A 16553-nucleotide genomic window follows, 5' to 3' on the forward strand; every position below is an offset into this window, starting at 1 on the left:
CTCTCGCTTCCGTCTGTGATATTCTTCATAGAAACACAGCGTTATGAACGACGCCTAATGAAGTAAACAACAAACATTCACATTGTTACCGTTCACATCCTAGAAAGGTGAAGGTCGGAGCAGGGGCAGCTCTTGCTGCTGTGAAGCCGCCCTGGAGAGGTTTGGCAAAGCAGGGGGTGGGTGGCTCCATGCAGGACTCCTTCCCCCCTCGGGGGAGGTTTTGACACCGAGGTGAACATTCAGAATTGGGACTGGGATCAATTGGGGCCCCCTCCAAGTCGGCTTCACATCAGGCTCTGCTTTTGTCTCGGCCGCTCCGAACCACCTTTACAACAAAGCATGCAATGAAGGTGCTCACACTGCTGTCCCCCCAGCTTTGCTTCCCATGCTTTTCTCTTTTGCAGCAGGAATTTGTATGTGGAAGCAGGGACGAAGGCAGAGCAACCCACACCAGGTCGGCTGTGTTTGAGCTGCAGCTGAATCACAAACCCGGGCACTGCCCCCCCCGCTGTGCAGCTCTCCATAACTCAGCTTTGTGCCTCAGTGCCCCCAGAGCTCAGCCCAGCAGAGGCACAACCTGCCCAGCACTGCAATGGGAGATCCCCAGCCCCATCCCCGGCTGCAGGAGGGGCAGTGATGCATCGCATCCATCTGTGCTGACACAGGTGCTGCTCCTGGGAAGCAGCATCCATTGGGATGCTCCAGGTTGCAGCTCTGGGAGCAGGGAGGTTCCCTCACACAGCTGGGCTGCACTGCTGCCATGGAACACACAGACCTCAGCACTACAGCAGGAACTCGAGCAGGGCCGCCCACTGCCATCCTGTTCCCTACAGGGAGGATACAAGGCACACGTTTAAAGGGGACGAAGCCCACCCACTTCAAGAGTGAACAGATGTTCAAGTGAACATCTTCAGCCATTAAACCGAGGAAGTGAATTGGAAGGGCTGGCAAAGCCCCGCACAGACCAAATGCTTTGGGCCATTTCACTGCCTGGTGAGCGCAGCCCCCACGTGAGGTCGGGGCTCTCCTGCTTGTTCCCAGCACAGCTCAGATGCTGCTGCCCCGGGGACTCACAACATCCCCAGCTGTTCTGTCCCCAAACCACCCAGTCTGTGTTAATGCAAGTATTGACAGAACAGTCAGAAGCCAACAGCACATGGGATCCAGCTTTACAGCCAGCTTCCAAGACCACAAACAAAACCTCAGCTCCATCCGCACAGCAGCATCAGAGAGGTGCTGTAACTCACTGCTGTAACACTTCACTATTTTCAGTCCTGCTTTCACAAACAGTTCCACAAACACCTGCTGCACAAACCCCCTCACTCTCAGTTCTCTTGGTTGTTTCTGCCCTCTGGGGAACGGTTCCATCCCAGCCAGGAAAGGACACAGCAGGGAGGCAGAAATGCCAACACCACCACAATGAACACAGCAATGAACGCAGCAATGAATGCGGTGCACATCCCTGTGTGGTGGCAGAGGGCCGGGGGGTCTGAGCACACACAGCCCTGCAGCTCTGTATGTCTATACACAGCCCCAAGGGGAAGGAAGACAAAGATGTCAGCATCTGCAGGAATTGAACTGCACAGAGCAATGACTGCAATTGTTGCTTCTGCAGTAAAAGTCGAGGCAGGTATTGTACAGAAGTGCCAGGTTTCTCCAGGAAAAGGACTTGCCTGGATGTGCACAAACACCCATTTGCTCACACATACAAGCTCAGCCCTGCACAGCAGCAGCTCACACACTGCACTGCTGAGCCCCCTGCCAAGCACAGCACTGTTGGGTCCGGCCCAGCACCCGAGGACTCAACAAAGCACCTGATGGAACAGACCCTCTGCTTCCCAAGAGAACAGGAAGAGCTGTGCAAGCAGAGCCCTCCCCCAGCACATCTCACTGCAGCTACACTGAACAACAGAGCAGCACCACCGAAACAAAAGCCACGTTCAACTCGAGCTGCTGCAGCTGCACACAGCTCCGGGCTGCCAGCTCTGCACTGCAGCACCCAGCTGAGAGCACTGTGCAAGAGAAGGGACAGGCTGCCAGCTCAGGTGGGACTCGGCCTTTCCTCGCTTCTTTGGACTGTTTGCTTCATTCTACCTGACAGCCGCTCGACTGCTGTATCGTGTGGGTCAGTCCTTGTAAACACGAAGGGAACGTGCAGCTGCACACACAGGAACCACTTCAGCAACAACCCGAGTGTCACTTTGCATCTCTTCAGAGCTAAGAAGGGTTCATCCACGCTACGCATCATAACACAAAGTCTAACACGACGATCTCAAACCCAGCAGATTCCAGTTCCCAGCACAGGAGGTATTCGCTGTTCGGGTGGGTGGATTAAGCCGAAAAATAAACCCAGAGCAAATCCTGCATCCTCTTCAAGAGGGCGAATCCTGGAGCGGAACACGAAGCCCTTCAGCTTCAGCTGCGCCACGGGGAGCTCCCACATCAGCTGCTCTTTGAAATCCATTTCTCTGCCACGCAACTCTCTGCTCACACCTTCCCGACCGAGTCCAAGGGCACCGTTCTGGGAGAGCCACGGCAAAGGAAGGAGACAAAGAGCGGCGGGATGCGATCGAGTGAGATCTGAGGGAACGCTGGCAACGTTTTCAGAGGGTTACGATAATGGAGAAGCTCCTGCAAAGCTGAGAGATGCTGCCACGCTGTGCAGCCAGAACAGAACGTGGCAGAATTCCAGGAGGACTCCGGGAAATCCTCTCAGCTGAGGAGCAGCCTGAAAGCACGGGCCAGCATGGAGGGACCAACAGATTCAAAGCTTTATTATTTTCTTTTTTAATAAAGTTAACAGTAAAACAAAATCCACAAGCCTTCCCTTCCCCGAGCTGGTTTCCTCTTCACACACAAACGCACACAAACTGAGGTCTCCAACCGAGAGAAATGAAACTGCTCTAAGTACAATGAGACATGATGGAGGAAGGAGTCTAAGTATGTCCGTGTTGAAGGCTAAAAGCAGCAGAGCAGGTTTGGGTGTTTTAGCCAAACTGGAAAAAGAAATTCCCAGGCCCAGAAGCTGAAAAAGAAAATGAAAGATGTTAGTTCAAAGAGTGGGTAAACAGCTCCCTGCCAAGCCAGCAGGTCACTCAAATAAATCCATCTGGGCAAGTAGGAGAGATCTTGTCCACGCATTTCCAGCAGCTGAATCCCAACCTTTAAGAGTGGACCACTGACAGTATGGGCAAGGGAGGCTCTGCAGGCAAGCTGACAAGGATGAACAGATGGTACAAGAGCCATGCAAGACTTCCCAAAATACACTCAACAAAACCATTAACGAACACACAGCTCCTCATAGGGCACACCAACACTCGGTAAGTGCTGAGGGCTCGTGCAGTGCTGCATGAGGCCTGACCACACCTGAGGTTTGAAGGGACTCCAGCAGCAGCAGCACGGCTCCTCTCCATCAGCACAGCAAAGCTGGGCAACCTCTGCTGCTGGGTGAAGCAATCTGTGCACCTACTGCTTCCAAAGCCAAGAGCACGACATCTCCACCTACCTTCAAAACTGAAGCCTCCCGGCCCACCAAAGAAGGCCTTAAATATATTATTTGCATCGAAGTCTATAGGAAAGAAAAGGAAGTTGTAAGATGAAGTGAAACAGACAGTTACAGCTTTCAGTTTAGAAACTGCCTCTTAATTGAGGGCCCATAAAGCGTTTCACAAAAAGCTATGAACAAATAGCTCGTTTTGTCCACTGTAATAGAGCAGCACAGAACACCACGATACTGTGCTGCAGTACAACACAGGACACATCAGTGGCAGAAAACAGGTAAAAGCAACATCCATCTGAGCTTAACTCACAGAAACAACTGAGGTGTTTTGGACAAGCACCCACAGAATTTGGGTGATACATTCACGCACCCTGTGAAAAGACAGGAGCTTCCACAGAGTGGCACCCACTGTCCAACAGCTCAGTCAAGGACAACATCCACCACACAGCCCTGATTATCTGCAGCTTTCTACAGTATCTGCCATTCAAGTACTCCCACAGACCAAACAAAGTCAGCTCATGGGGTTATTACAAAGGGGAGGATACCATAAGAACTACTTACCTCCCATGTTCAGCCCATCTTCTTCTAGATCCTGTCCGCTGTCATAGCGAGCCTTCTTCTTGGGATCTGACAAGATGGTAAAGGCTTCACCAACCTCTTTAAACTTCTTCTCCTCTTCTTTCTGTACTTCTGCACTCGCCCCACTGTGTCGGTCTAACAATATGAAACCAGGCAGGAAAGAAACTTGATGTTTCTATTGTGAACAGAAAGCTGCATGCATCATCCCCAGCCACCACAGAAGGCATTTTAGATGCCCTGGGGTCACATTTGTGCACACCTTCCCTCTCCCATTTATTCCCAGCTCTGAGTGATGGTTGTGGGTGGCTGCACGTGGGGCAGGAGAATCAAAGCAGCAAGACATGCTCTAAAAACATCTGGATACCTGGGTGATGCATCAGTGCTCTTTTCCTGTAGGCCTTCTTGATCTCATCTTCAGAGGCATTTTTGTCGACCCCGAGGATTTTGTAGTAGTCTTTCCGTTTGCTTTTTTTCAGTTCCATCTGTGCATTCTTTAGAAGTTGTTTGTGTTCTGCAAAAACGTGCGATGCCAAAGGAAAGCAGCCTTAGTGCATCACACACAACCCTCTGCTTTAACAGACACTGACAGGCCAAGAGTTGAGGTGACCTGAACTGCAGACATGGAGTGCCACAAGCAGCCAACCCACGTGCATTTACAATCAGGCAGCTAATCAAAGTCTATCTGTACACTTAAAGCTGTTTCCAAATGTAGGTGAACATCTCAACGCTACAGAACCAGTATTTGTTAGACAGGGAGCCACAAAGACTAAGGCTGCTCCATTTCATGTCAGGCTACTAAAAAAGCACAATGACTATTCAGGGTGATAAACACATTCAGCAACAAAAACATCTGCCTTATTTTGAGGAAGCATGCACAGAACAGACACTTTTACCTTTTGTTTTTTCTGTCTGATAAACTTTTTCATAGTCTCTTACAGCATCTTCATATTGCTCTGTGTCCATGTAACTGTGGGAACAATGATTGCCAAGCTGTACTTCACAGAAAGCACCAAAAAAAGGGGCTCAGGCAGAAGCTTTCTGGGTAGGTGTGAATTAAGGGGAACACATGCACTGGGCTGAAGAAACAGCGTTTGCATCAGAAGCGTCTGCAAAGGGTAACAGCTGCTGAAGGCTGTTGGAACCTGGCACAGGAACTTCTCTGGGCTCTACGCTGAGGCTGCCATCTCACTTGGTAACACACCTCCTACTTTAAAGGCCTTATAATTATTTATCCAGCAGCAGGAATTAACAGCAGCCAGCAACATTGCAAGGGAGCTGGTGCAGAGCTGCACGCTGACAGCCCTGATAAGAAGTGACACCTCCAAGGGGGTGCTCCTGCCTGCTGGCATTTCAGCCCCGCTCACAACTTACTGTGATTTAGAAATCTCCAGAACAAACCTTGCCTAAACACAACAGACAAGCAGCCCCAGATGCAGGCAGGCAGGACAGACCACACGCTTTCCCACCTCCTCAGCACCACACAGAAGAGGTTTTATGGGCCTCTGAAGGCACCACCTTTAATTTAGTTCTGCTTCAGATTTGTCACCCCGTCACTCATTGCTGCGGGGAGGAGGTTCCCATCTACAAACCTGCCCATTCATAAATGCCTACTTACCACTGTGCTCTCCTCAAGTACGCCTTAATATACGTCTCATCCAGTTTTACTGCATTCGTGCAGTCATCTATTGCTTCTTCAAGTTTCCTAAGCTACAACATCAGACAGAAGTGAATCCCAATCAGAGGGGGAAAAAAACAACCCCAAACCCGTTAAATAGTGTTATGACTTTAAGCAAATGAAAGCACAATCTCCTCATTCCAAGGAAGGAAACAAATAAGGATGCCTTTACACTGATTAAGATAAGGCCACACTACATTCCTTCTCCCCCTCCCACTCCAGGCAGCCCAAGCATTTGAGTTTTGTTTCTTTAGGAGTCCATTTCTTCAGCTGCTCCGAACAGACCCAATTATTGTGCAAGCACAAAAGCTGGAAATCTTGCTGACAGCGCTGGATGGCTCCAGCTGCCCCAGGAGAAGCATTTGCTTTCCACAATAAACGATCTGCCACTTATCAACTACGTGCTGAGGAATAAGACCTGAGATAAAAAAAATCCCCTGCACAACAACCACTTCTTACCTTTGAATTAACCGTCCCTCGGTTGCAGTAGAGTTTGGCATTTGTTTTTATGTTATTAGGATCTATTCCTAGTGCTTCTGTGTACAGTTCATAAGCTAGTTTGTAGTTTCCTTCTTTAAATGCTTTATTCCCATCTTCCTTCTTTGCTTTAAGTGCTTTGGCATTCTGAAAGACAACACACCTTGGATAAGGACACCAGGTGAGTGGTTCGGGGGTACCAACACCTAATTTTACTGGGCAGGCCAACCAGAAGCATTCTAATTTGCTTTGAGACACCATTACAGGATACAGAAGTCACAGACTTAAGGGGCAGACAAGGAACTACTTCAGCAGAACCAGTGTTCTGTTTCAAGAAGAAAACCCTGGTAATTTCGTAGTCCCAGCCCCAATCCCCACAACTTACACGGCAGGCTAAACATGCTTTCTCGTGGTCAGGAGCCATTCTGAGTGCCTGGACAAAGAACTGCACTGCCTTCTCAATACAGTCTTCGTAATAAAGGCAGAGACCACGGACATACAGAGCGTCTGCGTTTGTTGAGTCCATTCGTAAGATGTCACTGTGATAAACACACAGATTTGTGAGTTACCCTCCAGCAGCTTTCCCTTCATCAACACAACCATTCCTCTTCTGCTGAGATATTCAGGTGATTCATCAGATCCATGGCACACAATTTCAAGCCCTTAAAGATGCTCACCTTGCTACAGACTGTGCTTCTGGGTAACGACCCAGCAATGCTAAACATTCGGCCTTGAGGATTTTGAATCTGTGACAAGCAGGAGCAAATTCCAGAGCACGATCCATGCAAAATACAACCTGGTGTGAGAAAAGCAAACATTCAAAGGCTTAGTTTGAAAACCTGCATTGTTACCACACGTGAGGTGCCCTGTTTGCATCTGAGCAGGGAGGGAAGCGTGCAGGTTCTGCTTCTGCTGGATCCATGTTTCATTAAGAGCAGTTCACGGTGGTGTTTGTTTCTTTGCTTTGTTCTAACTTTACGTTCAAAGGTTAATGTAATGTTAGCATGAAACAGCACTGGACAGAAAACCCAAGGAACACCTGTAGAAGTTCAAACCCTTTAACTCCACTGAAACTGCAGGCCCCAAAGAAAAGGCCAAGGAAGACAATTCTGTCTCTGTTTCCTGCGTTATAAAGGAGTGTGGGAGGGACAGAGATTCAATAGACTGAGACAGTTCGGACTGGACAGAACACAAAAAAAGTACAGAGCAGGGACTGATCTTAGACTGGTCTGACTGCAGTGGGCAGGGTGATCTAATGGGTCCTTTGCCATCTCTGCCTCTCTGGTAGGGACATCTGCAGGAGAACAGGGTGATTGTTCCACCAAGGTTCATCTGCTTTCCCGGCCCGTGACATCACGATTGCCTGCTGTGGGAAGCACTGTGCTTCAGACTGAGAAGCCAAAGGCTTCTGGGTGAGAAAGGAGCAAGAACAGCACTCCAGAAACAAAGATCACATTTCATGCAAGTCTTCCCAGTGAAATGAGACAGCAGAAGTGATGCTGCAGGAAGCAATCAAGGTCACCTTACCTTCCTGAAATCTCGCTTCTCAAAATCCACTTCTGCTATCTTTTCATACTCCAGCACCGTACTGGCATTCTTTAGCTAAAGACAGGAGCACACAGTAAGTGTTTCTTACAGTCATAAGAGCAAAAACTGCTGCAGCCCACAGAACAATACGGACTAGGTCAGTTTTTGCCAGCATTAAAATCAGTTTGAAGTCAAGAGATCTCACTGGTAGCCCAGGAAAATGCACTCTTGTAAATGATGCACCAAAGTAGTTGCAGCTTTCTACACGCTGCATCAGTCAATGCCGTGCTACCTTACCATCAATATCCCCTGGAGTGCTGGTGTAAGACCAGCTTAGCCTCCATGCTTTGTGACAATCACACACAAATAACTATGCAACTAATTGATCTACTGAGAAACAGACAAGGAGACTTCATCACCACCTCATTACTTCCCATTACATTGGGGTGCACAGACATTACTAACCAGTTCAATCCATTCCCTCCAACAGCCCCATCCATGGGGATTCAATTTCTTACCTCTTGCTGTGCCTGAGTGTTCTTATGATCCAGTTCTAAAACACGCTGAAAGCAGCGGCTGGCAGCCATGGCATTCCCGAGGGAGAGATGGCACTTCCCTTCCCGTAGATGGCCCTGAGGAGACCATTAAAAGGGAGCTGCAGGAGCAGACAAGCATTCAGACACACATAGGAAATAAGATGATTTCCACATACCCTTACAAAGCTGTCATCCAATCTGACAGACTGCTGAGCATCTCCAAGTGCTTCTCGGAATCTCCCCAGCATCATGAGGGTGGCAGCTCTGTTACCATAATAACTGGCATTGTTAGGACAGGTATCTGGAGGAAATGGAAGAGCACTTGCTGTTAGTGTGATGTAAGCGGCTACAAACCTGTAGAACACACTCAGAGACATTGTGGGATACAAAAAACCCCACCACATTCCTTCCCAATTTATGATTTCACCCAAACAACTCAGGAAGATGCAAGATGGTTCAGAACAGAAGCCATCAAATCACTGCTTCTCACACGACACACAGGCTTTAAGTCCCACAGAACAGAAGCCTGCAGCGTTTAGGCTGACAGCACTGCTGACCCCCATCACATGGAAAACTGGATTGGTTTCTATCCAAGAGATTTTTTAGCAAGAAGAGAAATAAAGAACTGCTGCACGTCACCCACGTTAACACTGACTTGCATAACCAATCCAGGGAAATTCTGCTAAGTAATTAAACCAGCAGAAAGTTCTCCTCCAATACGTGCTGTTAAAATACACCAGCAGGGTTTGTAAAGATCAATAACCAGTTTGATTTTTAGACACTGTATTCAAAGACTGTCATTACCACCAGCTGCTCTCACCTATGGCTTTCGTGTAATAGTTGTATGCTTCGTTGTAATCTTTCTTGGCATAGTACGCATTTCCTTGTTCCTTGAAAGACTCTGCTTCTCTGAAGGAAGAGAAACACAGGGAGGAGCGTGAGAACACAGTCTGACCACAATCAAGCTTGGGATCCCCAAGCAATCCCAGTATCGCCTGCAGTGCTGCTGTAGCACTGACTCTGTTTATTGCTCATGTGGAAAGAGCACAGTGTCAGCCCGGCTCTCAGTTCAGCACCCAAAGAGGGTCACCAACATGGAAATGATCATCTTGGCTGAACACAGGAGCACAGAAGAGCTCAAACACACACGTGAGCAGCGTTCTGCCTCAGATACAGCTGTCTGTGGAGCTGAGCACCTTAGTTGTACATGGCTACCAACAGCCTGCTCCCCCAGTGCTGCTCAGCCTCAGCAGCCAATGAAGTCAAGAAACTGCGTGCTGTCTTTCAGAAGCAGCCCCACACATCTGAGAAAGGGGGCTGAGAACGACTTCTATGCTCAAAAGAACAAAATCAAGGAGAAATACGGGTGCTTCTCCTCAAGGCTTGCGTGGCACTGCCTTGGCAACAGGTCCAGAAATAGTCCTCACACTCAAGAGCGAGCGTTTGCAGAGACAATTTAGGACATTAAAAACACACAACATATGGTTTAAAGCTGCATCCTTTAAACTCTTGAAAGCAAAGTTTCTCCTAATGGAAATGAAAGCCTTCCCCACCTCCTCTCATCTACCTTCATTTTATATAAGCAGCCCAAGAGGGAACTTGCAGCACAGTTCCATTAAGTTTAATGTAGTTTGGATGTATTCATTGATGACATTCACTTGCTTCTCCCCAGCCAGCTCCACAGAAGCGCTGCCCTTGCTAAGACACAGCATCAATACCTGCATCACACTCCTGAGCCCACAGACACTGTCTGCCCACTGCTGGAAGCACCTGCACAACCAAACCTTCTGAACTAAGGCCAATAGACCCCACCCCAGGAAACAACAAACAACTGAGCCAGAGCAGAGAACTGTGGGGACAGAGAGCGAGGAGTCGCATGGTTTTTATGCACAACTTTCCCACACAAATCCAGAACAACATTGGTGCAAAGGATCCCAAAGCTGAGCAGCTTTTGTTCTGCACAAGGTTCTCCATTGGTACAAAGCTGCCAGCCTGCACTGCTCCCAGGGTCAGAGCCACAGCAGGGCCTGAGCAGCTCCACCAGGCAGAGAACAAAGGGAAATGTGTTGAAACCAGTTAACAAGTCTGTAACCTCATTCCAGCCTGCCACTGGCTGCTCCCACACAACTGCCTCATGCAAAGGGTTGTTTGCACAGAAGAGCCACAGTTGTGCCAGCTGGCAGGACAATAGACACAGGGTGCTGCTGCTCCCAGGGCCACAGTGAGAAACGAAAGCGAATGGCACATACTTGAGGTTCTGCTGTCAGCTGCACTCAGTGGAGCAGACACAGCCCTACCGTAACTGCTGAAGTCAAGCAATGGAAATGGAACACTGTGTTGGCATGTTGACATACAGCGGGATGAGACAAGGAGGGTGGAGGAGCAGCAGTGCAGCGTGGGGCTCATAGTGAGGGGTTCAGCATCACCCCGTGCACAAACTCACCTGGCTGAGGCAGGAGCCGGCCCTGCTCCCATTGCTGCACCACAAGGTGCTTACTCAGCAGCCCCGCTCTTCCCAGAAGCTGACGTGCTCCCAGCACTGACTGCCAGCACAGCTCAGGGCTCCCTTGCCATGAGGGCTGGCAGCAGCTCACTCAGAAGCTTTTTGTTGTATGGCCTGAAGAAATGATGCACAGCGCTAATGGAGAACTCACCTCAAGCTGCTCCAGCAGCCCACGCAGCACAGCCCACCCCGTGTCCCTCAGCAGCATCACCCGTCACACTGCCATCAGACACAGCAATGGGACCTGCTGCTGGAACCCTGATGGCCAACACTGCTGGGAAATGGAAGGAGGAAAGGAGATGCACGGCAAAGCAACCTGCACAAAGCACAGCACTGTGAGATGTGAGGGCGTGAACACAACAATTACTCACTTCTCTTCTCTTGGTCTCTTTCCCTTTTAAACCTTTAGCATAAGGCAGATCCACACACCAGCAGGTCACAGAGCCTCAGCTAACAGGGCAGAAAGGAAATACACGTGGATTCCTATTGCCCACACTGCTTAAAGCCTAATGATGGAGAAAAGATCACGAGAGGAAACCCAAAATCCCCTCCAAAGCACAAAGGCAGCTGCTGGAAACGTGGGGCTTGTGGCCTCAGCTCCCAGACACAGAACAGAAGCATCTCTCCCCAGTTGTGCTCCATTAACGCAGAAAGCACTGAGCAAACAGTTCTTGTTTACCACGGACTCTGCTCTAACAAGAAGAAATGCAGATCTCCTGATATCACTGCTAATTGTTTCAATCCAAACAGATGCTGCAGCCTGAATGAGATCATTCTGCATCTCGCACTGATGTAGGCTGCATTCCCCACTTGCTACTTTTGTAGCTGAAGAAGAATCATGCTTTGCTAAAAATATGACTCGGGCTGAATGGGAGCTTTGTTCCCAGCGGGCAGAGCCTCCTCAGGGTCCTCTGCAGCCAACACAGAAGACAGGGAAGAGTCACCCCAGGACCTGGGGAAGAAGCTCATCTTTCATTGTGTGCGTGCAGCCATAGCTCAGAGGAGGGGCTGCCTGCTGTAACTCCCCATACCAGCCAGTCATCTTTCTTCCCCTTCCCTAACACTTGTCTCAGCCTCTAATTCTTCCCCCATCCTGAAGACCTGTCACACACAGGCAGCAGCCACAGGCTCCTGATGCTGCAGCAGCTCCATCCTGCCACCCCAAGGTTCCCCTGCTCACTGTGCCCTGCTCACACCACAGGCAGCAGAGCTGAGAGGCACAGCCATCCCATCCCATCCCATCCCATCCCATCCCATCCCATCCCATCCCATCCCATCCCATCCCATGGCTGCTAACAGCTCCTGCCTCCTCCCCAGCACTGGCAGCCCCCACACCCTGGTTGCAGCTTCCCCCTCCTGCTGCAGCAAGGAACACGCAGACCTGCCTTGCAGCACACCTCACCTTCCCAAGCCATCAGGACCTGCACACGAAGCACCTGGCAGCAGCCTTATAATTGCTCAGCTCAGAACAACTCCCTGCTTCATCTCCTGCCTCCATTACAACACACTGACAAAAAAAAAAAAATACATGGGATTTGAGGGATGCTCTGAAATCGCTGCCAAAAACACGAGTACCTCTCAGTCACTGCCTGAAACCACCAGATCTAAGGGAACGGGCATTTTAACTGGGCCAGCTTCTGCCTACGAGGTGTCCAGAGCCCCAAAACCTACCAGCCCCCATCTCCTCTGGGACGCCCAAACCCACAGAGCACAGCTGGCTTCTGTGAGCAATTCTAGCGGGGACTTTTCCTTAATAGCACATGGTGCCTCCATCCCACAGCTCCCGTTGGATTCCAGACGAGATTCTCAGCTGTCAGATGTTACTCAGCTGCTCGGGTAAAATAAGTTGGGTGATGTCAATACAGTTTACATCGGGCAGATGTCTAGAGCTTAAAATTAGCTGCTGTGTTCCCCACTGGACATAGCGCAGCCTTCCCTCCTTTCAGGGCACAGAACTCTTCCAGGTTAGGCTGCACACCTCGTGACTGAGGAGCCCAAGTAAAGGGAATATATATATATACACACATATATATATATATATGCACACACATATATATCCTATCCTGCATCTGACATGGAAGGAGAAGCACAACACCAGGTCCCCAGGTACAAAACAGAGTCATGTAAGACATGTTACAATCCCCTTGGGAGCAGGATAATCTCACATCAACCCTATGGCTGCAGAGACCAGACCAGCAGCAGAGCAGAGCAGCTCTCCACGATCACATTGCTCTGCACATCAGCACCCCCCACTGAGCAAGCAGTGGGTTTGCTCCCAGCTGCAATGCAGCAATGAGAACGAAGACATTTACTCGCAGAATGACCCAGAACCAGGGAGATCTCAAGTCTGTACATACACACAAGTACCTGCTGGGATAGTCTAAGGACTCACCAAGCGAAGGGGCTGCTTTGGGACCCCGAGTCTTTTGGGGGAGCGATCAAAAGCAAATCCACAGACATTTAGAACACTCCCAATACCTGAGGACAAACTCAGCCATGGAAGGCCAAAAGCCACAGCAGAGCAGGAGCACAGAAAGGAGCCAATGCCCCCCGCAGCACTCAGTGTAAACAGCCAGATGAGCCCTGAACGTTAATTAGGCGGTTATGTAACGCACCTTGCTAGCAGAGCTCACTGTCAACCCACTTCATACCAACAGCAGCACTGCTGGTGGCAGGGCTGAGCCTCAGTGCGTGTGAGAGCCCACAGAAGGCCCAGGACCACCCGGAGCACTGGCTGCCATGAAGGCCTGGATGCAGGAAACAGCCCAGCTGCATGGTAAGACAACAACACTCACGTGATTCACCCTAAAAAAGATGGTCTGGAGTTCAAGGCAGGCTTCAACATCAAGTTCCAATTGTCTTTTTCATGCTGTATACAGAAATTATCTCATTCAGAGCATTCAAATGCTCTGCAAATGTATGGGAGATTAAACATCGATGTGAGGAGCTCCTGCCATTCCTCATAATACCCTAAGCTGATAATTACACGTTCACAAAACAGGCTGGATCCACAGCCTGGGAAACTCCAGCGCCCAGCGAGAAGCAGAGCAGGAATCCTGGATCAGCCCGTACCCACCAGCAGAGCCCCCCCAGCCAACCGAGGGCAGGGCCTGGCAGCACAACCTGCAGGGGCAGCCCAGGATATTTATAATCATTGGAGCAGCCTGACTGAGGTGCAGCTGATTTCGTGTACAGCAACAGCAGAAGGAGCCTTCCTGATGACCCACAGCTGACAGCCTGCAGGCAACATCTGTCGGACTCATTGTGACCCGAATTAAGGCCAGGGCTGGAACCTCCTCTTTGATTTCTGCACAATTTACTTTGTGTGGCAAATTTCACACTCATCGTTTTATTGAAGTTAACGACCATTTCCTGCAGAGGCACCAACACACCTGAATTCTGCAGCAAAAGCACCATGAAAACAATGCTCTGTCCAGATCAGTTCACAATATTTTCCATGTGATTTGAGATACCTCCCAGATGAAGCTGCTGCACCCTCCAGCAATTGAAGGAAGGGGAGAAGGATCCTGCCCTGAGCAGAGCACAGCGACAGAACCCAAACAGGAAAGGAATGGACCCAGCAGCACCACGCTCCTGGGTCTGCTGGGCCAAGGGATGGACCCCAGGGGTCAGAAACCTTCACCACTAGTGGGGGGGAAGAAAAGGAAGCAACTTTTGGGGATGAACCTCTCTCTGCCTGCAGTGCAGCCCCCACCCACCAGGAGCTGCAGCTCCATCACCCAGCAGATAAAATTAATGCACTTACATCAACCCTCCTCCGTCAGGACCCTCACAATTTAAGCTGCCACAGCCCATAATTATCCTATGACCACACTTTATTCCTGTCCCTGCAGCCGCCGGTGAGTGAGCAGCTCGGCATGTTTACAGCTGTTCAGGAATCCTGAGCCCCACCGTTACCACTTGTATTTTTATTAAGCCACATAGAACAGAACTGCACATTTAGTCCCTTTGCTCCAGGACTAACCCTCACCCACCTGTGCCTCGTCAAGCTGCAATTCCTGAAGAGAGGTACAGAGCACAGGGAGCTCGGGGCTGACTTACAGCGCTTCAGTGAAGCTTTTTCATTCATTTTTGCTGCTTTCTAACAGAATCTGGCCCGGCTGCGTTCAATCAGATTCCAGAGAACGCCCGTGCAATTAATGCTGAGTGCCTGCAGAGCCCCTGCGTGGTTGGTGATGTTTTACAAACATTAAGCACCTAATTAAGCCTCCAGCCATCCTCCCTCGTTTGGTGACTATCAGCCTCATTTACATCAGCTCAGTTGACAGATAGAACTTGAGCAACCAATGTAAGCCCGGAGGACACAGAGCAGAGCTGCTGTCCCCAGGACCCTGCCTTGTTCCTCCGGTGCACACAGAGCATCACCTCCAGCTCACACACTTTGAATCCCAGCAACAGAACAGTGTGAAATCAACCATAAAAGCACAGGACTACACGGCAATGCCCACAGGCTGCAGTGCCAGCACGTGGTGACCCAGGCAGGCTCTGCCCCTCAGAGCAGGACGGGGAGCCAACCCCCAGCACAGGGCAGCTCCCTGCACCCAGCAGGACCCAGGAGGAGGAAGGAAGGGGAACCAATGTCAGAGGACACCACGGGACGATGCGCCTCCGGCACAGCTCTTCCATTCGGGTATTTTTAACATTTCCGTCGTCATCTTTAACCAGCCCGAGGGGATGAATCACAGCAGCAGGATTCCCCAGCTCCACGGGCAGCGCAGCTCGGCAGTGCTACACACACAGCACACACACACACACACACAGCACACACACACACACACACAGCACACACGATGCCTCCTGAGCAGCATTTCCTCCTGCTCCTCATGACATCACCAGGAAGCTCTGGGTCCCGGAGCCATCCATCCATTGCTGTCGGTCCATTGCAGCTCCCCAGGCCACGGCTTTGCTCTGAACATCGCACTGCTCACAGGACGCTTCTAGTTTCGTTTCTGCTGCTGATTCCACCAACCAACGAGCTGTGGGAGCAGCCTCAAATCCTCCAGCCCCAGCTCTGTGCTCCCAGCTCCTCGGGGGTAACAAACCCGGTGCTGCTCACACCGCCGTCCGGGTGTCGGCCCTTCCCCATCGCATCCCCTGTGCTGACAGCACCCGGCCCACAGGGAAGCGCACACTGCGGGGTGCTGCCCTGTGCGGGGTGAAGCCGAGCTCAGCAATAGCGCTGTTACCAGGAGCCGTGAGTTACCGGGGGCTCCTCACGCACAGTTACAGCCTCACACCGGCTTCTCCCCCATCCAGCCCCGCTCCCAGCACAGCGCCGCGTTACGGGCCGCCTCGTGTCAGCGCTGCAGGTAACGCGGCGCCGGGCGGGGAGGAAACACGGAGCGACCCGGACCCGGAGCTTCTCGTCCAACGGAGCGACCCCGGAGCTCGATCCGTGCCGTGACCCCGAGCCCGCCCCGAGAGCAGAGCAGAGCAGGGCAGGACAAAGCAAAGCAAAGCAAAGCAAGGCAGGGCAGAGCGGCGCGGCCCGGTGAGGCCCCACGAGGCCCCGCCCCCCCCCGTTACCTCCGCGCCTCCTCGTCGCTCTCGGTCTCGCCGTGTCCGTCGGGCGCCGCCATGATCACATCGCACTCCGCTGCCGCCGCCATCTTACCGCCGGGCCGGGGGGGGGCGGGGCGGGGCGCCGGAAGGGGCGGGGCTTCCCGGGACGGCGGCGCGGGCTGCCGGGAGCGGGGCGGGACCGCGGGGAGCTGCGATACCGCGTGCGGCCGCTGG

General features: G+C 51.2%; 1 protein-coding gene across 2 annotated transcripts; it reads right to left on the reverse strand.

Annotated features, from left to right (window-relative positions):
- Positions 1-2749: 2749 nt before the first annotated feature.
- DNAJC7 (DnaJ heat shock protein family (Hsp40) member C7) lies at positions 2750-16445 on the reverse strand. Of its 2 annotated transcripts, none has more exons than XM_085532623.1 (14): positions 16344-16445; positions 9114-9202; positions 8470-8594; positions 8276-8389; positions 7758-7832; positions 6908-7026; positions 6616-6769; positions 6213-6377; positions 5694-5785; positions 4972-5045; positions 4443-4589; positions 4061-4213; positions 3506-3568; positions 2750-3025 (listed from the first exon to the last, which is right to left on the reverse strand). In XM_085532623.1, exons 1-14 carry the CDS (start codon positions 16424-16426, stop codon positions 2988-2990), a joined length of 1491 nt encoding a protein of 496 aa, XP_085388749.1. In that variant the 5' UTR covers positions 16427-16445; the 3' UTR covers positions 2750-2987. The 2 variants fall into 2 exon arrangements, with proteins under 2 accessions (XP_085388749.1, XP_085388750.1); XM_085532624.1 differs by lacking the exon at positions 16344-16445 and adding an exon at positions 15651-15762.
- Positions 16446-16553: the final 108 nt, after the last annotated feature.

The sequence above is a fragment of the Coturnix japonica genome, unplaced genomic scaffold, assembly GCF_054131305.1.
Source record: "Coturnix japonica strain WE unplaced genomic scaffold, WE-NBRP24 Scf049, whole genome shotgun sequence".
NCBI lineage: Eukaryota > Metazoa > Chordata > Aves > Galliformes > Phasianidae > Coturnix > Coturnix japonica.